This window comes from Apiospora kogelbergensis (assembly GCF_038363985.1).
Source record: "Apiospora kogelbergensis strain CBS 113332 chromosome Unknown utg000009l_segment0_segment0, whole genome shotgun sequence".
Lineage (NCBI taxonomy): Eukaryota > Fungi > Ascomycota > Sordariomycetes > Amphisphaeriales > Apiosporaceae > Apiospora > Apiospora kogelbergensis.
Window position 1 is genome coordinate 1,385,278 of NW_027117426.1, and position 21,992 is coordinate 1,407,269.

A 21,992-nucleotide genomic window follows, 5' to 3' on the forward strand; every position below is an offset into this window, starting at 1 on the left:
ATTTGAGTTCAATTGATGTTGTGCTGCGCGGGACATTTGTTGACGTTCTCGGCAAATGATGCAGCGAAGGATGACTGGCTGGATATAAACTGGCATAGCTTCTCGGGCAATTCAAGACATCCTTCTCAACAAATTACAGAATCATCACGAATATCGTCGTGTATCATTCATTAATGGCTTGCATCTCAGCCCAAAGGTCATCTCGAACTAATATAATGCTTATGGTATCGTGCAAATTACCAAAAGCTACGTTCCGCGCCATGGCCGGCCTAATAACTGCTGGGCCGGTGCGGCTGAAAAGGCGACGGCAAGGATTGTCTGCAGAGGGACCATCTGCTTCGATTGAATAATATTCGAGATATTTACATGCAAAAACATACCTAAATCCCCTATCAAGGGTGTTGACGTTTTTGTCCAACATCCCCAGTCGAATCACAATGGCGGACTCAAATTCGGGCACTACGGCCACCGACATAATCACCTATATCGGCGTGCCTCTGGCCGTCCTGGGCGTGCTCCCCATCTTGTACAACACTATCGCCACGCTCGCCGCTCTATCCAAGATCAAGCGCATGCTCCGTCACAGCAAGCTGACGGCCCTCACCCGCAGCGACGTGGTCAACCGTGTCATTGAAGTCGAGCTGCCGCGCTATGCCGTGACGCCTTGGGACCGGTTCAGCCAGCGGTCCGAATACTGGCAGCTGTCGAGACAGCCCAGCCAGATCCCCGGGGGTCTTGGACTACGTTCAACTGGAAGACGAACACCATCGGGATCAAGACGCAGCGCGTAGAGTACGCCGACCAGCTCCGCCAGCCGCAGGTTGAGGTGGCATTTGACGAGCTCGTTTCGTATCTGCTGGATCTGGGTGCCGTCCCGGACCCTCATGGCTGGAAGTTGCTCCGTTCTACTGGACTATGGACACCGGCCGGTTGCGCGCTCATGACGGCGAGAGGCGGGCAAAAGGCACTGTCCATTGCGCCGTTGGATGACTCGGATGGCCATCTCTCACTTGCTGTCAACTGGATGCCTTCCTGGACAACCCGGGACTTCTCATCTTTGCCTCCGTACTGGGTGCGCCTACCGCCTCCGCCCCAAAAGGCCGGACGGCCCGGGGTCTGCTGAAGCTTCCTCGGCCCAAGATCGCCCGGAGACGGCCGAGGACAGGGAACCCTCCAAGAAGGACGCTGTTAGCGTACATAGCCAAGGGTCGAGGGATTCCATCCAGAAGCAAGGAGAAGCCAATGCGGTTAAACCCATCACCTGTGAGATCTCAGTCGATGGCCTTGTAACAGCCATCAGCCAAGAAGCGGATCTGCTGCGTTCAGACAGCAGTTTGCACAGTCTCTTCATCGGGCACTTGCGCGCCCGGAGGGACAAGCAGGACGGCGTATGGTTCGCGAGCGCCTGCACCGCCTACGGCACGACGAGCCAGACGATGCTCTGGAACTACAAAATCCCCGATGAGATCTTCATCTTCGCGCGGCGAGATACCGTGCCGTGCGGCATCCTCGTCCTGCTCGGGGTCGTGGACGACGCGGCGACGCCCGAGTGGGCCACCAAGCACAACGCGATCGAGGAGCAGCATGAACAGTTTGTGAGGCAGCATACGGAGAGACAACTGGCGATGCGGTCAGAGCAGCAGATGGCTCCTGCGGACCGGCAACGCGCTGCCGCGGAGAGGATGCAGCGGGAGAACATGCAACGAATGCAGGACAGTAAGTGGCCTTGTCTATATTTTTGAGAGTTGGAGCTAACAACACGGCCCTCTAAATCAAGTGCGCGATAGGATGCGTCTCGACAGACAACGCCTCGAGGCCAAGGAGTCGGAAGCTCTGCAGAGCCCCAAGTGGGATACCAAGCTGGTTGCAGAGCACAACCTGCGGTGGCTGAAGTCACGTCGTGCGGTGGACGACTCTCTAGATTCGAAGGAGGCATGTGGAGCACTCCTCCATCGCATGGTCCTCGACGGCCACTTCACGTCGTCGCTATGCAGCATGCTGGATCTGTGGAAAGCATGGGCGGACAACGGCGGCATGAGGAGGTCCGATTACGCGGTGTTGCGGGACGACCCAGAGACATTCGCCCATGCAAGTCTACTCGTCGCCATGATCAAGGACGCCACTACGGCATCCGACGAGCGGTCGTTGTCTGTGGAACTACAGGAGTGCATGGGGATGTGGAGGACTGTTCGCTTGGGTTGATAGGAGGCGTCATTACGGGCGAACCTGTCTTTGGTGTCTCGTGACGGGCAAGTATACTTCATCGATAGGACGACTTCCACTGGACGGAGGTATCCCCGGGTTGCGCTACATTACCCGGAATGAGGTATTATCATTCCCTTGCATAGTCCAGGGCAGACCATGCAAGATCGGCAACTAAACGATGGGGTATCCATCTTCGACCACTTTCTCCGCATCATCACCGCCAAAATCACCCCCAACCCCGCCACTGCAACCCTGAATCAAGATCTATCTCAGAGTCCACATCTAATGCGGAGGAGATGGGATGTCCGGCTACCGGGTATTTCCTCGGTACACGATAGCGGCTACGAGACCACTACCGGCTGTTCCAATAAGTCATTTCATACATACACATATATATATATATATACTGAATATATTTTCCCCGGCACTGTTGTTAATTTACATACTAAACGTAAATGGGTTCGTGCTTCACTCTATACACAGGAGAGACAAGTATTATTAATAATTATTAATTAACTACAACACAAGATGCGCAACATCTTCGTTCCTCTCCTCGCCGCCCTCGCCGCCAGCGTGGCCAAGGCGGCGGACCCTACACCCCCGGGCTACGACTTCCTCTACACGGTCAACGCCACGCTCTCGCCCGCCATCCAAATCGGCGACGGCCCTCAGGGCAACCGTGTCGCGATCCCCATTATCGGGGGCGAGTTTCACGGACCCAAGCTGAACGGCAAAGTCCTGAACCTGGGCGCAGATTGGGGCCTGACGGACAAGTTCGGCACTTTCCACCCGGACACGCGGTACCACTTCCAGACCGACGACGGGGCCAACATCTTCATCCGCACCAGCGGGCCCGCGCAGGCGGACGGATCGATCCATCTGCACGTCGTCTTCGAGACGGGCCACCCTGATTACTACTGGCTCAACAATGTTGTGGCCGTTGGTGTCCTCCACGGCGGGGACGGCTACGTCGTCATAGACACCTGGCGGGTAAGTTCTGACCCTGGGCTGCTACTGTCGACATAAGAGAATCGACTAAGGGAGTTTACTAAGCTAATTATGGCGGAACATAAGATGACCACACCTGCCGCATCTTAGGTACTGATGCCTCCTGTATGTCAGGCCGAGGGGGGTTGGTACGGGATATTATAGGTCACAAAGCAAAAGCGAAAGAGATAGATATATGCACGTCTGTTCATGTCAATTAGTGTATATGGTGGCATGGCAGTTGCTATAATAACAAATACGTAAATAGCCCGCTAAGCATCTAATCTGATATCGATTGTTACACGCTGAAAGGGAGTCATCGTATCATTCATAGGGCTATCCAGCATATACATTCCTTCTTCATCCAGCCTACCGTCCGTCTATTCCATGCGAAATGCACCTTGCCGGCTCCTCTGCGGTCTTCCTTGCTAGAGCGGGACTAGACCGACTTTCTGGACTCTTTGCTCCTCGCCCCTCTCCCTCGAGAATTGCCGGGTGTATGAGACATCTTCTTTGCCTTACTACCTCCCGGTCGAGAAAGCACTCTTGACCTCCGCGCGAGGCCACTCGAATAGCACATCGCCACCGTACACGCTGGCCGTGACGGTACTGATGCGCACCTCGACCTCGCCGTAAAACCTCTCGCACTCCCGCAGCACGCGGTTAACGAGAGCGCGGCCGCCCTGGTCGTCTTCGGCGTCGCCGAAGTGCTTCTCGACGCGCTTCCGCAGGGACTCGACGCCCTTCTTGACCTCGCGGCCGTCGTAGTTGGACAGGATCTTGTTAAAGGTGGATTTGGAATTGCTGGGCTGCGCCGCGATAATGGTGGTGGACTTCCCGGACGCGAGCTGCGCCTCGATGTTCTCCAGGTACTCGAGCAGTTTGCCCAGAGGGCGGCTCATCACGGCGTTGAGGTAGAGGTTCATGTGCTCGGTAAGCTCCGACCCGGCGGCAGCCTTCCAATCCTCGAGGATCTCGAGGCCGCGGGTATCGACCTCTTCTAAGAAGTGGTTCATGTTCTCAATGAGCAGAATGTGGAAGTTGAGTGCCTCTTTATCCTCAGGGTCTGCCCCGGAGTTTGTAAGAGTGGTAGGGTTCTCACGCGCAATGACTTTGAGCGAATCGAACATGGAGCGAATGATGCGATCGTACTCCCGGTCCACAGAGCGGCGAGCCGAACTGACAGAATCCGCAGCCGTCATCATATTCTCAATAACCATAGAGAATTGGGGGAACACGCGCATGAACGAGATGATGCCCTTGCGCTTCTTGATCTTAACCTTGGTTTCTTCAATGGCGCGGATTTGCTCATCAACAAATTTGGAGAAGCGTGCCTCGAGGCCGCTGTGCAGCTTGTGGAGAACATTGTTCAGGAAGTCTTGGTTAGACTGAGTCACTCTAGAATGCTTCCGTTCAATCACCGCCAACACGCCAACTCCTTGTCTGTCCAAATATATCAGCATGGCAATGAAGAAAGAGAGGTGCAGAATGTACTTACAAGGGATCTTGGGAAAGCACCCAATCGACCGTGCTCTGCAGATCCTGCTCCAAGAAAGAGAAAACGGCCTCCATGGCTCTAGTAACCCTCCTGGCCAGTTCTCGGTCCGGTTCCATGAGCCTATGGCGTCTAAGGTCGCCACCACGCCTGTTACTGGGTTTCGAAGCGGCGACAGCGTCGGGAAAGTCGATCGTCTCCAGGGTTGTGGCATGGAAGAAGTCGATGATGAAATTTTGTTCCATCTCGACAAGCGGTAGCAGGTCTTCAACGATAGCCGCGAAAATTTCGTAAGGAAGGCTTCGCCCATCTGCCACCTTGTCGAGATTGGTCCGGCTTCCTTCTCCCAAGGGAGATCGCAAGCTCTTCGCCAGGGTCTGGCTTCGCTTGACGGTGAGTTGCCTTACCGTATCATATTTGCTTTCGTGCTGCTTTTCGATTTGAGTGGTGAAAAGTAGATCGCCCTCTTCGCCGGTCGGCTTCTTTGCGTTTCGCTTCCATACATCCAATATACCCCTGAATTCTGCTTTATATAACGGCAAATTGACCGTTTGATATGTCTGAATTAGGCTGTTCCAGCCAAGAAGATTCATGTCCTTTGCATATAACATGAGCGGGCTGTAACGCCATAGCATATCTCGCCCAACATCGTGATGCTGGGGATCGACCTTTTTAGAGAGCGCTCCATCAAGAGCCTTCTTCGTCTCGCGAGCTGCTTGTTCGAATTGGCGGTCCATGAATTCTTTGAATCGTACGAGAAATTGAGCGTTGCTGGAAGTGTACATCTCTTTCTTCTCTTGGACAACGCGCATCTTGCCATAGTCAGAATTGAAGCCTGCTTGTTGGTCACCGAGGCTTGTATCCTCGCTTCTGCGAACCTCAGAGCCGTCCATGGAAGGGTCGATCTTCACCATGGCCTTGTACAAGGTAACAAGGGTAATTTCGACATCCTCCAGACCTTGGGTTGAATCCAGAGAAGCGACCTCGAGAGGCCTCAAATCATCGCGTTGAATGGCACAAGTATCCAAAAGTGACTCGAGCTCTTTCTTCAGTGCCTTCTGGTTGGCTGCTTGGACCTGCAAACCTTGGCCTTGGGCTTCAATGTAGGCAATGTCCTCGGACAGGGTCTACGCAGCGTTAGCAGTCATATTCGTACCAGACAGAAGTGATGGGTGCTTACCGATAACTCAACACTATAAAGTGTCAGTAGATTATCAAGTTCATCACATTCCGCGATTGACAGGTCGAGGCCTCTCTTGATTGCATCCATCCGCTCATCTTCCTCTTCGAAACGAACAACCCAGCCGCCAGCTTGCGCTTTGTTGAGCTGGCGGTCGATGTCCAGCTTCATCTCTTCGTAGTTACGACCACGCATCTGATCACCGGGAACCCAGCCAAAGTGATCAAGCCATTTCGTAAAATCACCCGTTTGGCCGGCTAGTAAAGTGGTATCAATCCCCAAAGCGCTAAGATACTTTGCATCATTACTGGTGATGACGGAGTCCCTTTGTTCCTCCTTCCCGTTCAGATCCGCGCTTTTTGGAGCCTCTTTCATCGAGGACGGCTGGAGACTGCTGGGACGGCTTGCATTGGCTTTGGTTAACTTCAATTCTGGCACGCCGGAGCCTTTCTCAGGAACCTCAGGAGTCAGGGCTGCACTGCGTGGCTCCGGTTCCGGTGCTTTGGGTGGTTGGAAAACAGCCGTAATGCCATCTGGCCCCTCTGTACTGTCCTGGCGTTTCAGCTCCCGCAGGCGCTCACCGGCACCACCTGGCCTTGGCTTGAATGCTGCGGCTGCAGAGGCTGCCTTCCATAATGTGCCTGCCAGGTCGTTTTTGGAACGTTTGGCCTTGATCATGGGGCCTAGACCTGGCCGGCTCTCTTCAGGTTCGGGAGGGGGAGAAATGGGCGTTGCCGCATCGGGAACAGGACTTGCAGAGGCACTGACAAACGGTGTTGCATTTGTTGGTTCAGGTGAAGGTGCAGGCTTCTCCGGTTCCTTTACGGGTTCCTGTAGGGTCTCTTGCATTGGCGATGGTTCCGTCTTGCGACCAAACGATGGTTTGCGGGGTGACATCCTGTCGCTGCTGCGAGGGGGCGGCGGTGGCTGCGTTGGCGGTGGCGGCTCACGACGATTGCCAGTGCTCATCAGCGGCGCAGGGACAAGGTCGCTGTCACGGTCACGCGTTTGCGGCCTTGATGGGTCCATTGGCGGGCGTCTCCTGTCGGGAAGATCAACTTGCGGCGGGGGCGGTGTTGGCTGTGCCGGAGGCGGAAGTGGTGACTGGGTCGGAGGAGGTGGAGTTCGAGAATTGTCCCTTTCGCCGCCGCCGAAGCGACCGAAGGCACCGGGGCCGTTCATGCCGCCCCTGGAGCGTGGTGGTATGCTGGATGCATCATCGCTTCTTGTTGTGTTAAACGAGGTAGCGACAGAATCCTGGCTCGGATTTGCGCCGGCTAAACGTCGTAGAGCAGCGTTCTGATTGGGACCTCGACCCGAATCGAAACTTGGTGTAGGCGACCCTTTGGCTCCGTTGAGAGGTGCCAGGTTGTTGCGAGCTGGCGACGGAGGGGGCCGCGGGGGTGGAGGCTGATATGCTTCTATCGGCGTATTGTTTGCTGACAGTCCAGAGAGATTGCTTTGAGGAGGGCCGGGTGCGGGCACTGGAGCTGGCCCGGGGCGTGATAGGGGCGGCTCGCCAGATGGGGCATTTCGTGATGGTGGTGGTGCTCTTCGTGATCCCAGGACTTGGTCAAGCTCCCGGCCATCGAACCCAATCAGTTCAGGCACCTTTCCGTTGGTATATTTGCCGTATATCTTGATCAGACTCGCAATGAAGAACTTCTTCTCCTTATCCGCTTGGGCCTGCCAGTAGTATGGCTTACCGATATGGACGGTAAAGCCCGTGTCGCCCGCCCATTGCCTCCTCTGCGGATCGCCGGTGCCGTTAGTGAACGACTCGATGCTGGTCAAATCGTTCAGATCCCACGTCTTTCCGATGGAGAACGTGGCATTCGGGTTCTCCTTGGATTTGTGCATGCGAACCCGTCCCGATTTTCGAACAGCAACGATAATAACGCGGGGCTTTTCGGCTTGTGTATTTCTGGCTTCGGGCGGAGGCGGCGCACTTGGATGGCTGCTATATTCGGTTATCCTGATGTGGGTGATATACGTTTCCATTACTGCGATACTGTCATGTCAGCCCATTTGCCCCTGTTCAGACACACGCCTTCATACGACACAACGACGCCCGAGGGCATCAACAGGCAGGCAAGCTTACGGGAGCCGTCGACATCTTTCTTATTAAAACAGCTGTCCACGATGCGCCGTTTCTCTTCTTCGAAGCGCTCGGCGCGGGTCATCTCGCGGCCGGCTTTCATGTAGCCACCTCCGTTCTGCCGTGAGGCATCCATTGCCGGCGATGGGGGTAGTTTAGTATCGTGTCATGGATTGAGAATCGTGAGAGGGGTATTGACGGGAGTTGTCGAGCATCTTCCGGTTCCTCGTATCCTCTGGGCTGGCTGGCTGAAGGATGGTCGTGGTGTCGTAGAAACCTCCTCCTTCGCTCAAAATCCTGCGTGGCTGTCCAATTCGCAAACCCCAAAATGGGGGGGCCTCGGGGGTCGCGTTACGAGTATGGTACTGACGTGTCGCAGGACCGATGCGACAGTGCAGCCTGAAAGCTGAGGGAAATGATTGAAGGGAGACCAACTTGGTCTAGTCGAGCTTTGTTTTCTGAGCAGGTTGTCGACCTACTTTCCGAACCATCCAGTGAGTTAGTGGTAAGACAATCAGGAAGGCGGAATCAGCTACATACAAGAAAGTTGAAGACGTCGTTTCTTCGAGGTCCATGCATCCAAATGTCAAATGTCCCGGTCCCGGTCGCAGTGCCCCCCAATCCCAGGTCCCAAAGCCAAGCCAAAGCAAGCTAGGGAGGTAGCAATTGCTAAGACCAACACGGGCTCGGGCTACGGCATCCCTGCTTACTTTGTTTTCAACCCCAGACTGCGCAGTCCTGCATGGAGACGAGACAATGGCACATAGACATATAAATCAGCTTGCTCCCGAGTATATTCCTGCGTGGTTGTTTTTTGACGCACCAAAAGTACAGTTCTCCTGCTAGATTATGTGTAATTGTACATAGTGTCTCCAGATATCATAGTCCACATTCCGTTTACCGAATAGCAAGAAACTGGGGCAGTACGGCAACGCTTTTTGGTCAGGTTTCATATTGGCTACACAATGAATGCCGGCCAAGTTTGAGTTTGTTATCGCGTGTCCGTCCCTTGTCAGAATCTACCTTAGGTCTGTCTACCTAGAATCTATTGGTGCTTGATCGCTTCCGGCCAAAGGCTCAGCTCGTCCGCAATTGCCTGCGTGCCGATACGCACGCAGCAACTATTCGTACACCCACTATCTGTCTTCCAAGAATCCCTCGAAACCCCATAGGAAATCAATGGCTCGCAGTCCGTAACGCCGAGGGTATTACTACATCCGTCGCCCAATCGTGTCGCATTGCCCCATTAGCGAGCGACGGGTCAAATTAATTGCTTCTCCCCCCCCCCACTCAGAGAAGCATCATGGTTCTTGTTGAACGAGCTGTATGAGAGACGCAATGTAGCTGGCCTGGAACTTGACGTTAGTATGCAGTTGGATTGATGTGACATGACGACACTTACCATAGCCTTATTCTCCGTCATAACCTCAAACAAGCGTGACAAGACTGGCCGGAACAGTCTCTCATTCCAGCCACCACCTTCACCTCCGCGTTCCTCTTTCTTCAGAAGTTCCTCCTCGGACTCCGTCTTGACAACGTTTCGAGCAATGTTGCGAAGAACGAGAACTGCGCTCAACGGAATGCCTGCTGCTTGGTCAAGTTGCGGCTTACGCTCGTCCTTGGTCACCATAGTCTGCTCCCATGTGATACACATCGTCTTGGCAGGCACAACATACGACTTGCGCTGCCGCTTTGCAATCGACTCGGTGCTCTCGGAAAGCCCACGCTTCTGTGGCGATGGTATGTGTGTCTTGAGATGGCGCGTCAACTGCGAAAGCTGCACCTTAGTTGGTTGGGGATATCGGCGGCAGTCGCTCCACTGGCACCCAGCTTCCAATTCTCGGTTCTCAAATTTGCCATCCTCACCAGGTGTTTGGCCAATATGATCTGTAAGAATGTGGTGCCACATCTTCTCCCCAGTAGGGAAAAAATACCGCATTTCTTGATGGCGGGTACGCTCGCAGTGACCCATTGGCATCTTGCATACTCTTCCTTGGTCTCGTAATTCAACGGGCAGGTTCTTGCACGAATACCCTCAATTATAAACCGCTGCACCTCTCCAGGACCCCTGATAATCTGTGCACGGGCACCCGAGTATACGTGGCTGACATTTCTAATGAAATCCGCTGCGCTCAAGGTATTGCGATTGTTACCGCCAAAGGAACTCTGATAAGCTTGCCAGATAGCAATCTGAGTGATATGAGATTCCGAGTCTTCCTCAAAAAGACTCTGTAACCAGTGGAAACAGCGCTGCGGCTCGTCCGTACCCCGAGAGCTTCTCCTGAAGATCTTGCGGGAGCGGAGCGACCTCTTCAGAGGCAATGGCCTTTTGCTCAGGTTCCAGAATCAAGTCTTCTTTGACTCTCTTGGCACCGTGGGCTAGAAGTCGTACTAGATGAGGCACAACGCGTTCCATGTTGACAGCGGAGAGTAGAGACTCGACGTTAGGCACGACAGCCGTATACTGATAAAGGAAATCGAGACAAGCATCCATGAGCTCTTCGTCGTTGAGCAAGAGCCAATTCATAATATTCTGCAAGACGGAAGTAGGGACGTTCTGAAGTTTGTTGGTAGCGTCCAGGTTCATAGAAATGCGACTGATGGCACGAAGTGCCGTCAGAATCGTCCCGCGGTCTGTAGAGTCGAGCTGCGCTAGCAACGACCGGTACAGCGGATCCTCAGAATACAGCTCCATCCCAGGGGTCAGCTGCTCGGCGATGTCGAGGGCAAAGTGCTTGAGCTCTACGAGCATTTCGTAGCTTGGGAGATGGAGAATAATGCACAAGAGATCCTTCAGGGGATATATATCTCTCATGTAGTATGCATTTTCCTGCAACATGAGCATGTTCCGGATAGTGAGGACGGCTTCGGTAACTCTCACTAAACGGTCTGCAAAGTCGGCAGGCTGCATGTAGTCAAGAATGGCTTTGGGCTTCAGCTTGTGTATCCGCTCAATGATGTCGCCAGTGCCATTGGCGCCATCAAGCGTACCAATGTCTTCGGCCTCATCTGCTCCGAAATATGCGACTTGCCAGTCTACATGGTAAAACAGATTGCCAACCTCCAATCCCTTTTCTATCAAGCCTTCCGCAAGGCCGAGGAAGGACTCAAACTTGTATTTGTCACCTCTTTCGAAGGAAATTTTAACAAGATGGTTGAGAGCAAAGGCTTGCTCGGAGGGAATACCGGATCGCAGGGATTGAAGGCAACGGGTGTAGATGTTGGGACCGTCGAATCCAGCACCAGGAGCGATGGGTCTAGCAGGCGGGGGAGGTTCGGCTCTAAGCTGTCGCTGTCTTCGGAGAAACTCGGCAGGATTATTGCCTGGGGTATTGACCGGGCGCAGAGGAACCGTGATCGGGGCTCGTGTTTCGTAACCCTCCGGCAACCTTGACGCCGTCTCTGGGTTTGACGGAGTGAATGTGGTACTAGCACCTCTGATAGCCGCCTGCTGGGCCTGGATAAGATGCAAAGGATTGTTTGGATCGTGACGTTGGGGGGTGTGATGAGGTGGAGGCGGTTGTGAGCCGTGAGTTGGAAGGCCTTGGTTGGCGGTGGGTGTGGCATGCTGTGACGAAGCTTGTCGAGGCACGCGCGTTGGTCCAGTCTCTGGCTGGAAGGGAATGCGCTGAGGGGGGGCTTCTCTCAGACGCCCAGAGGCACGATTGCCAGATACGGGAGTGTTGTCTGCGGGTTGAGTCTCCTTTACAGGCGTATCAACACCAGTTCGTTTGACTGTTTGGTTGAAACTCTCCAAAGTACGGGTTGCGACAGGGCCATGCCTCGTGGCGCAGGACTGCTGCTCAAGGATTTCCTTGGGTGGAGGTTCCTTTCCGAACTGATCTTTGACCCAGTATGCCGCGAGATAGCGATAGAAGTCCTGCTTAAGCTGGAAAGACAATTGCCCCATGCCTTTGTTGTCTTCAAACCACATACCGAGCTCGTTGGCCAGAGCACCCCAGGCCTTTTGAATCTTGCACACCTCATCATAGCCGCCCTTCGCGACGACAGCCTTGTACAGTTTCAACAGATCGACAGTGACATGGCCGTACATCGTCTGCAATTTGGGAGTCTTTTCGAAGGAGGTTCCGCGCGCACTATGGAACATCTCGAGCTTCTTGATGAACTCGTCGTACTCTGCGGTTGGATCGATCTCGTGAATGTACGGCTTGTCGGCCGCTGAGCCCCTCTTGGGCGCCATCTTGATCGAAGGGCTTGGCGCGAGCGCCCAAAGTCGAGGGTCGGCTTGGTTTCAATGGCAAAAGATTGTATTGGGTGTTGTGTTGCGAAATTTAATGGATCGCCGATGGGGTGTTTTGGCAGCTTGACACGAGAGCTCTGGTCGCAGGGCTGATGGTCCAGTTGCTTCGCGAAAATCAATTTGGCGATTGCATTGGCGTGTTTAGTTCGCGGCTGGCACGCACTTGGCTCGTGCGCGACTTTCTCCAAGCTAACTCAGATACCTAGATACCTGCTCAGATTTGTGGGACCTTACTAAGGATTCAATAGCATCGAACTAATCAGTAATATTCGCATAACGGGGTCCGTTGTTCCAATACATGCATACATGCAGATGGCAGATGAGATCCTATCGACCTGCCTACAGTAACGTGGTGCATCTGGGGTGGAAGGAAGGAAGCGATCAGCACTGAAGAGGTATCACTGCTTTTCCCAGGTATGCTCCGTGGCTGGGTCGTGATTTCAATGATGCAAGGTAAGTACGTGCAATGTAGCAAGGCAAGTGCTCTCCTGCGTACCTTCCACCTTCCTCTCATCCAAGTGTACGTGCTGCCCGTTTGCCATCTTTAACTAGCAAAGACTTGTTTCTGTATTTGTCTACACTTTTGGTTTCACTTGATCTCATCAATTTATAGCAAGGCTTCTGAAATGTCGACTACAAACATACATACATCTTATATCTAAGCTTCCTTCTAGAGATCACCCTTACAACAATTTAGACGGCTCGGTTCTGTAGTATTCACAGCTTCGAACTCCTTTCCCCTATAATTTCATGTTCATCTCTCGTCATACAGTTTAACATGGTAGGACACCGCTCCTTCAAGCAGCCCACGGCACCACGGCCTGTCCCCAGACTGGTCAAGCAACCCAGGATGGACAGAAGCTCAGCCTCTCAGCCTACTTCACAAGTAACATCGGCGCGCGGATTTATACCCCCATCTGGTGCGGTCAATGGAAGACCACTTGGGTCAGGTGCCGGAATCCTCGGCTTCCCTCCGCCAGGTCGCAGTATCAGCAACCCAGGACGGCCCCTTTCAAGAAGCCACAATGGCAGTGGTAACATTGTCTCACGTCCCTTCTCAGCGCAGCAGTACTCTTCATACTCTCAGCCACGACATGATTTCCGGATCCAAACACTTGACCCGGACCAGACCATGGAAATGCATAGCCAACCTTACCAACAATTCCAGGGTAATGACCATTTCAACTTTCAATACCATAGCCAACCAACTCAGCTTGGTGACTGGAACCTCCCACAGAGTCGTCAATCACTTCACGCCCCAGTCATGGATCAAATGAGTCATTCGACTACTGCTGCCGATATAGGCTTGCTTCGCAATGTGCACGGCGCTAATTCCGCGCAAGCCCTGCCTCCTCAGCGGCCTCCGATGCATGAATTCTTCAGGGAGGCTAGAAAGCAAGCTGCTGCTCTAGAGGCAGAAGATGGTTCAACTGCGAACAGCTCAACTGTGAAAGACTTGGGCAGCAGCCTTGATAAAGATCCCTTAGAACAAGCGGATGTCCGTACACAAGCACAAAAGCCCGTTCAGCGACCCGCGAGGTCATTGTACCAACCTCGAGATGACACGGAGGCCTCAAAATCGCCAGCTCCCCATCCCCAAAAAACTCTGCAGGACAAAGCTGAGATTTTAGAAACAAGAAGCACCGTCGAAGATGAACATGACGGCCGTGTGACTAGATCATCTCGCTGTAACGGTAAAGCATCCACAGCCACCTCTTCTCTCTCTGCCCCTAATGGTGAAGTGGCTACTCAACAGTCACAGCAACTAGGCCAGTCAAAGAGATCCGTGGCGACCGCTACCGATGCAAACCTTGAACAGCTTCCTAGAAAGAAGTTGAGAGTGGTTACGAAGAAGTACTTCCAGCAATCACTCAAAGCAGATGATCTAATGAGCGCTACCCTCAAGAACGGCTTGATGAATGACGTGGCCCTTCCGGCTGTGATGCTGGGCGGACTAATGGTTCATGACGAGGAGTTCTCGAAGATGGTGGGTTCTGTTCTAAAGAATATCCATTGATAAATTATCTTAGGAGGTGCATGTTTTCTACCCTTCTTTGTGTTATTCGTGGTGTCACCATATTAGAGGCAGGATGAGTTTGCTATCAGTTGTTTCAAGTGATCCGTACTGGTGGATGTCTTATTTAGTTACCATCTCTTGTGTCGGGATGTTATGGTTGAAGTCAATGGCTTTCGCTATATTCCGGGAGATAACTACCTTTGGGGTTACGCCAGATGCAGAACATAAACATGATTGAGAAGAAGAAAACTAGATTCGCCTTACCATAATTCTATAAGACCCAAGACCACCGTGAGACACTCGAACTCCCCGCCTGTAGCTTTTCCGTTCCCAGCCCAGATACATACAACTCCATTCCGGTATCTACATGAAGTCGTCTTCGGTTTCGTCTCCCTCCTGGCCCATAGCCAACTTCCCAGCCTCATCTGCCAGTGCCATAATGTCATTGACCAGCTCTTCACTGCGGCTCCGTGCAGAAGCACCACCAGGAGGCACCAGTGCATCGTAAGCGGCTCCATGAACCGCTCCACCAGCAGCCTCGCCGGCCGGCGCACTGGAGCTGCGGACCTGAACACGGACCTCGCCAGGCACGCCGTCGATTCGCACGGTCTGCGTCGTGCCATTGGCGCTGTTGGGTCCAGCATCATTACTGGCAGCAGGGGGGCGGACCATAGGCCCCGGGTTTGCGCTGACGAGGTTCTGCAGGAAGGCGCTGGCGTCGGGCGAGCCGTCCATGAGCCACTTGAGGCAGAGCTGCACGCGCTCGCGGCAGAAGCGGTTGTTGTCGTCGTAGAGACAGCAGTTGAGCAGGGCGACAATGCCGTTGTGCTGGACGATTTGCAGCTGCACCGTCGGGTTTCCGGGCGACGTGTGGCCCGGCGGGGGCTGCAGCAGCGCGGCGAGAATCGAAAGAACTTGGCCCTTGATGCCAGACCATGGGAACTCGTAGGCCGGCTCGGACAATGGCGGAGGGGGTGGTGGTGGCGGCGGCGGATTGGCCGGGTACGCGGATGAGGCCGCTTGCCCTTCTCCACCAGCTGCCGACGCGGGTGCAGTCGCAGGGACTGGGGGTGCTGGACGACCGCCCGCGAAGGGGGATCTTTTCGACGCCGACGTCAAGTCCCTCGAGAAGTTTCAGGAGTTCATAAACAGTCACATAGTCAACAAGATGCTGGCGTAGAGGGTGAATATCGGCAATGGTGTAAAGGAAGTCGAGATATTGAACAAGACCATCTTTGGCCCGTTCCAGATCCCAGTTATCCACGGGGAAGTCGGCTGGATCGAGGTCTCCCTTGCGCACATCCCCCTGGATCTGCATGAGAGCCACGCATTCAGGCACAATGCGACTGCGGAAGATCCCGTACAAAAAATTTAGCATCTTGGCAAATTTGAGGTCTTCCCCAGGCTGCCAGTCTGGCGAATCGTCGGGCGGTGCCACCGGATTGTATTCCTTCGAGGGATGGAAGGTCGTTCGCGACAGGAAGGTTATGAGACGAAGTAGTACTGTCTGTGCGGGAGATATGATGTCTTTGGGGCTTCGAAGGGCGTTCCATGCATAGGGGATGAGAGAGTTGAAGTGTATCGACTGAACGATCTGGGCGCTGATCTGGAATATGAGGGATTGCTCATCCTTTTCCCAGACTGCTATGAAAACAAGCATCTCTCGTAGCAGATTTTTGCCGCAATCTGTGGCTAGAAGTAGTCGGCACCGGGCATGCTGTAGGCTTTCGCCAAACCTGGTAGGGCCTGTACCGGCCGATTCTAGGATGCAGGACTTGACTATCATGTGTAAAGCCTCGATCTGCTTGGGGTCCAATATGTTGGGTACTTCGGTGAGCAAGCCAGTCATGGGCCCTTCCCCATACGAATCGTCATCATCTGGATCCTCCTCGTACTCGTCATATTCTGGTGCGAAACTGGGCGTCGGCTGAGTTCGTATCTCTGGGTTGTACTCAGGATACTTCTCTGAAGGATCCTCGTCTACCGGGGGAGACTTGGCCGCTTCATCTTGTTCCACGTGCTCTGGCCCAGCGTAGCGCTGCATGAGGTTGGCTTCGCATTGCTTTATCCGTTCCGGGACCAAGTCGAGGGGAACATGCTGAGATTAGAATCCCTCACATTTGGGAGGCGTGCGGTCTCCCACCAGACGTCTAACTCGTGCGACACATGGCCGTAGGCTCTGTCTTGCTCGTACTTGTCAGGTTCATTCGGGTTCCACTGGGAGATAACCTTGGCCGCTTCATCATAGATATCGGGCTTCCATGGCCACATTTCTTGTGGTGTATAGTTCCAGGCGAGATTCCAGTCCGGCGGCAGCCAATGGTTCTTTTGCTCCTCGTCCTGTGCCTCAAAATATTCGCGACATATTGCTGCTGCTGCATCACAAATCTTTGAATTGCGCTTAAGCCAATTTGATATTTCGGTCCTGAGATAGTAGCTCTTCGGCCCGGCATAATCCAACACGGGCTCGTGTCGATCGTCAGGGCCGGGGTTGTTGTCCACATCCGGCGACTCAATCAACACTCGGTACCAGAACGTCATCTTGTTACGGTCGTTCTTAGCGATCCAGTTATGTGCCTGCTGTAGCGACGTAACTAGAACCTTTTTGTCTGCAAGAAGGTTAGCCAACAGCTCTCTACATAGAGCTGAATGGTTGACTTACAAAGCTCGGTGATCTCATTCAACTTAACCCTTGACGCGTCGTCTTCTGGCATCTCGCCATCAATGCCTTTGCTCGTGACGTTGACACACAGGCATATCGCCTCGTATACCTCGTGGTCGAAGTTGATGGCAGCAGAGAGATCCTGGGGGATCTCAGGTTCTGTTGTAACCAAGAGGTTTCTTGCGATATGCATCAATTTGATGAGCATTTGCAGAGCCTCCTTGAGGGGTACATAGTTCTTAATGATGAGGGCTGTGACCTCTTGTGTTGTGACATCCAAGAACTTGGTGGGAACCAGAGGCTCTGATCGAATGCCAAGTGACTTCTCATTCAAGTCACAGATAGCAGCGCATATGGCCCGCCGGAGCCACAACCATACTCGGAGATTGCTTGATAACGTTTCTCTGCGGAATTGTTAGTTGGAAATCTACTTGGCGAGGAATGACATGTATCTGAAGGGAAGACGCACCTGACATCTTTGAACGTGTGGGTTTTCTCCATGGTCCGGGAGACAACGTTCATCACTTTCGCCATGGAAAGCGGCCCCATTACCGGGCTTTGCATATAGTGACCCTCAAGGCATATCAACCCCGCGCCAAATGCCCTTTCTTCGATAGAGTCTGACTTCCATGCGTGAGGCGGGTCCGCATCCAGCCGTCCGTTAGACGACATCTTGTCCGGTTCTCACAATGGCATGGAGATTCCTTTCGTGAATGTTAATCGTATGCTCCCTGCTGTCTTTGCTCCAAGAATTTTGCAGCTTGTTCGCTTGTTGGAAAGATCAAGAAATTGCCCCACTATGAGTAAGGCCAAGAAAACCCGTGCTTGAGACAAGAAAAGTCGAGAGACAAAGTACCCGACTGTTCCAGGAAATGGTCCTTGAATTCGCATGAATAACACTTATTGATACGAATTCCGATTACTCGGGAACAGCAACACAAGTTCAGCAATCGGAACCCGTCCAATTCGGCTTCTTCGGTGGAGGTGATGAAATTTCAAGACAAGGTGAGGCCTTCGCTAAGCTGTAAATACTGGCTATAAGAATCTTGGGCCATGAATTTTGGAGGGGCAGCTTTGCTTGCTATCCAATTTCAACCTATCGTCTTTGCCCCCATTAGTCACCTTCTATACCAAGTGGCGACGAGCGCAGCAATCAAGCAAATAATGAGACAAACACAAGTTGGGAGCCAATTCCTTTTGCTAGGCCCTTTCCAAAATTCGCTCAGCTTGATCTTTGATATTACCTATGCTCGTCATAAGTGTGCCTCAACTTCGACTAAGTACTACATGTAGGTACGGACAATGAAAGCAAGCTAATACGCCCCATGGCGCCTTGTTTTCAACAGGTTGGTCATTATCCTCATCAGACGTCTCGAAACCAACGTGTGACTTGCGATCCAGGAGCCGAAGAGCACATGTTCTGCGCGAGAGCTGACCGAGACTCTGAGATTTATCATCAGGCTCAACAGATCGAGGGCCACGAGGCTTATTACGCGCAAATTTAGGATACAAATAAGACTAGAAAAAGAACACTTTCGTGGGGAGACGACGGCGACCAGCATTATTTCAAAATTATCTATAATACTAGTGGGTAAAAGCTATAGTGTATTCTCAGGTGGGTTCGATCTTGCGACTGAGCAGGTGTGCAATGTTGCACCAATCCACTGCACCCCTTCGGTCTTAGATCGGTGATCCAGCGACCCTCATTGGATGAGCCTCCGTATTAAACACATACTGGTTGTTGTGTACGGCTGAAACTTGCCAGGGAGCCTCCTACAATGGGAGTTAGTGATCGGACGTTCGTGGGTAATATTGGGTAATATTTAAGCAGCATCAGAAGGAAGTGGCCTTCAACTCAGCTTAAAGGGGTTATCGCTGACTTACCTCTGCTTGGATCATGTAAAGATACTTCAACACCTCGGCAAACCAGAAGCTGTCTTGGAAATCCGTAAAATCCCCGCCAGCAGGCGCGTTGACATTGGTGATCTCTGAGAACCCGACGCCAACAGAGCATGTGGCGTTGATGTTCTTGAAAGCTGTCCATGCCCATTCCTGGTACTTGGGATCACCAGTGGCACGGTAGGCGTAGTACCAGCTTTCAATAACCTCAGGCCGAAGGATATAGTAGCTGCTGGTAATCCAGAAGCCAGCTTCCTTGTAGAATTCGGCCTGATCAGCGGGTGCAGCCGGGTTACTGCTTGTGTTAGAAGCGCTGCCATCTTGCCATGCGAAGCCCTCCGGCCCGATTCCCGTCACTGTCGCGTTGTAGGTCTCATGGCAACTATAAGCAAGCTCAATGCCGAATTGAACGTAGTCAGGCCTGTCCAAAGTAAGACCGCCCAAAATGAAGTTTCCACCGTCGAAGCAAGCGACTATGCCAATTGTTAGTAAACACCTTACTTCGGTCGAAGAATCAAACTCACGGTGTCCTGATCTATACGACATTTCGTCCTTTCCATTATAGGCAGCCAAAAACGTCATGTCCGGCCGTGTTGATGGGTGAGATGCAAGGTACTTGATGCTTGAATCAGCCGCTTCGACCCATGAGTCCTTGTATGAGGCAAATCTCTTTGTATCATACAAATACATCTTGATGAGGTATTCATAGTAGCTGTCGGTTCCACCGTTCCAGCCACCAGCTGAATCCACGAAGTTGCCGTCGCTGACATTGACGTTGGTACCGAGCAGGCCAGGCCATGGCTCACCGGAAGCAGGCTTGGGGTTCAAGAGGTACGACTCAGCCTTCTGCGACAGGTCCGCATACTCTGACTTGCCAGTCTTGTCACTCAGTCTTGTCCATTCCAGAACCAAAGTGCCGATTGTAGCAAGCCCGTTGGTTGACTCATTCGTAGTTCTCGGGGGCTGGAATAGCAAATCGTTGATCGGAACGCCGCTTGGCGTGTCGAATCCGACCTTTAAGTTGTCTGCCAGATGAGTGGCCTGGGCCAAAATTGCGTCCAGCTGCGTACTATTGATGCCATACGTTCCAGAAGGCACGCCCGATAGCAAGTCATGTGCTAAAGGGATATTAATACTAGTTTAAATGTCCTATGCAGTCTACGCACCTGAAAGTAGACCGCCTAGGTAGCGAATGGTAGTCTCAAAGAGTGAGATGGTGTCACCCGAGTTGCTCGATTTGTCGAAGTTGATGGTGGGAATGTAATCCACAATTTGTCCAATGACAACAGCATCTTCCATGACGATTGCTGTAGAGAGCGCGTCGAGGGCGCTGGCGCCCCATCCGTTTCTGTAGCATATGTCAGTCGGGAGTCTCGGTGCCCTCTGATGTCGTTATGTCACTCACCTGTCATTCTCGAACGATTTTGCAATTGGCTTCAGCGAGTCGTTGGGAAAAGCATATTTGTAATATCCTGCCCATGCACGGTCAAATGCTTCCTTGACCGCAGCTGTTCTGTCTGGATGCGCCTGGTATGCGGGACCTCTTGTCCGGAGGCCGCATGCTTGAGAGCCGAAGCCCAGCAAAGCCAACAGCCAAGCAGAAGACACCATCATCGTGAATGGGTGTACAAGAAACAACATTGACCGAAGAGACTGGACGGGGCGAAAGAGGCTGGCGAGGGGCCAGATAGGTGAGACAAGAACAGGCTGGCTCGCCCTTGACAGAATCTCGGCTACCAGATTTGTGTTGGACGGGGGAGTTAGATTGGGGGAGCTTGGCTGCAGCGAGAGAGCAGAGGACAAGCAAGATCGTTGAACAATGTCTCGAGCCAAAGGCTCTGCTTTATGTATGTATGCAATACCTTAAGTCGGGAAATGTAGGTACCTCCAGCCTTTGCTGACTGGACGAGCATCGCCAGGCGCCAGACTCCTTCCCACGCCGGCACGCAGGAAATGTGGGGTGAGCATCGAAGAGGGTGTAAACGAACTTGCATGATAGGGCATGATGGAAGTCACGCTCGACACTTTCTTCTGCAATTGCCATGCATGCGTGAGTCCTTACATAGACCGGGTCTCTTCCAAGACAGCTAAGTGTAGTCAGTAGGCAGGCTAGCTGGGCTACCCTGAATACAGCTGATTCAACAGCTGCACCTACAGCTAGAGTCTCACGGGCGATTATTGATCATCCTGTGGCGATGGAGGGTCCCGAAAAGAGGGAGAAGGTTTCAGCATGACTTGCTGGTGCAGTGGATGGACTACATGAACACACTTTGGGTCACCATGCATAACCAGGAGTGGGCAAAGGGAGATGGGAGGACACCAAAGCCGTATGTTTCCCACATGGTCGCACCTGCCACGGAAACGGGACACATTGCCATGGATAGTCCTGTGTACTCCAGGCCAGGAACGCCAACGTGGGAGGACGACGGTAATAGGTTAACGTTACGGGAGTGTAGTGTGTGTCCATGCGAGCGGCGGCTGTCGTACAAGGACGATACCAGTGCGCCACCAGCCCATTTTACTTGGCCAGAGAGCCTGCCTATCAAAAAGCTATATCGAAGGTCAGCTGCAGGTTGCAGTCCCGAATATTTCTTCTCTGGGCGACGATCACACCACGTTGGGCTGTAGCGGTTGCCTCAAGTGGTAACTTGGCTGAGAGGTGAGCAGAAGAAGGAAGCACTTAATTATGTACCTGGGCCGGAAATTGCACGTTAAAAAGACACCGAGTCGTTGTGCAGAGGAACGGGGAAACGGCCGAGGGCGTGGGCTGGGAGCTGCAGTTCACCTTCCGGGCTGCAGGGAGGTGCGTCTAATCATGAGCTTAGAGATGATGCGGGCATTAGCGAGGTGGGTGGTCGGGAGAAGCAGCTAGCAGAAAGATCCGAGTCATTTGATATAAGGCAAGTCGCCCGAGGCCAGATTGGTGAAGGCGAGATGACGGTTGCTGTGCATGTTTTCATGCGACCCGTTCCCTCTCCGGATATTGGTTGGTCTGACCCCAAGATTACCCCAAAACAAGCTTAGATTTGGTGTGGGGAAGTTTTACCATAACCTCGACGCCTCGACGCCTCCCGTTTCCTGTGCCGTTGGCAATGCCGTGGATGGTGGACGGGCTGGTCACCTAAAAGGGGCCAAGTCGAATCGCGATTCTTATTCGACATGTGGTCAAATGACTGACCATCGTCGGA

At 53.0% G+C, this 21,992-nt stretch overlaps 7 protein-coding genes across 7 annotated transcripts; 3 read left to right on the forward strand and 4 right to left on the reverse strand.

Moving 5' to 3' along the window:
• Positions 1-437: 437 nt before the first annotated feature.
• On the forward strand, positions 438-2,202 carry PG998_013496 (uncharacterized protein; the record flags this gene model as incomplete). The annotated part of the gene is made up of 4 exons (XM_066880312.1): positions 438-744; positions 792-1,065; positions 1,100-1,716; positions 1,778-2,202. The coding sequence occupies 4 exons, from the start codon at positions 438-440 to the stop codon at positions 2,200-2,202; spliced, it is 1,623 nt and encodes a 540-aa protein (XP_066724451.1).
• Positions 2,203-2,733: 531 nt separating this feature from the next.
• Positions 2,734-3,303, forward strand: PG998_013497 (uncharacterized protein; the record flags this gene model as incomplete). The annotated part of the gene is made up of 2 exons (XM_066880313.1): positions 2,734-3,195; positions 3,280-3,303. 2 exons carry the CDS (start codon positions 2,734-2,736, stop codon positions 3,301-3,303), a joined length of 486 nt encoding a protein of 161 aa, XP_066724452.1.
• A 410-nt stretch (positions 3,304-3,713) lies between these two features.
• PG998_013498 (exocyst complex component Sec3) lies at positions 3,714-8,101 on the reverse strand (the record flags this gene model as incomplete). Its single annotated transcript, XM_066880314.1, has 4 exons — positions 3,714-4,635; positions 4,691-5,814; positions 5,868-7,870; positions 7,969-8,101. The coding sequence occupies 4 exons, from the start codon at positions 8,099-8,101 to the stop codon at positions 3,714-3,716; spliced, it is 4,182 nt and encodes a 1,393-aa protein (XP_066724453.1).
• Positions 8,102-9,266: 1,165 nt separating this feature from the next.
• On the reverse strand, positions 9,267-12,166 carry PG998_013499 (RSC complex subunit Rsc9; the record flags this gene model as incomplete). Its single annotated transcript, XM_066880315.1, has 4 exons — positions 9,267-9,314; positions 9,368-9,852; positions 9,900-10,155; positions 10,202-12,166. The coding sequence occupies 4 exons, from the start codon at positions 12,164-12,166 to the stop codon at positions 9,267-9,269; spliced, it is 2,754 nt and encodes a 917-aa protein (XP_066724454.1).
• An 838-nt stretch (positions 12,167-13,004) lies between these two features.
• PG998_013500 (uncharacterized protein) lies at positions 13,005-14,243 on the forward strand (the record flags this gene model as incomplete). The annotated part of the gene is made up of 1 exon (XM_066880316.1): positions 13,005-14,243. One exon carries the CDS (start codon positions 13,005-13,007, stop codon positions 14,241-14,243), a length of 1,239 nt encoding a protein of 412 aa, XP_066724455.1.
• A 363-nt stretch (positions 14,244-14,606) lies between these two features.
• Positions 14,607-17,577, reverse strand: PG998_013501 (uncharacterized protein; the record flags this gene model as incomplete). Its single annotated transcript, XM_066880317.1, has 5 exons — positions 14,607-15,128; positions 15,178-16,281; positions 16,362-16,852; positions 16,906-17,309; positions 17,375-17,577. 5 exons carry the CDS (start codon positions 17,575-17,577, stop codon positions 14,607-14,609), a joined length of 2,724 nt encoding a protein of 907 aa, XP_066724456.1.
• Positions 17,578-18,585: 1,008 nt separating this feature from the next.
• PG998_013502 (uncharacterized protein) lies at positions 18,586-20,418 on the reverse strand (the record flags this gene model as incomplete). The annotated part of the gene is made up of 5 exons (XM_066880318.1): positions 18,586-18,678; positions 18,790-19,277; positions 19,329-19,922; positions 19,971-20,152; positions 20,210-20,418. The coding sequence occupies 5 exons, from the start codon at positions 20,416-20,418 to the stop codon at positions 18,586-18,588; spliced, it is 1,566 nt and encodes a 521-aa protein (XP_066724457.1).
• Positions 20,419-21,992: the final 1,574 nt, after the last annotated feature.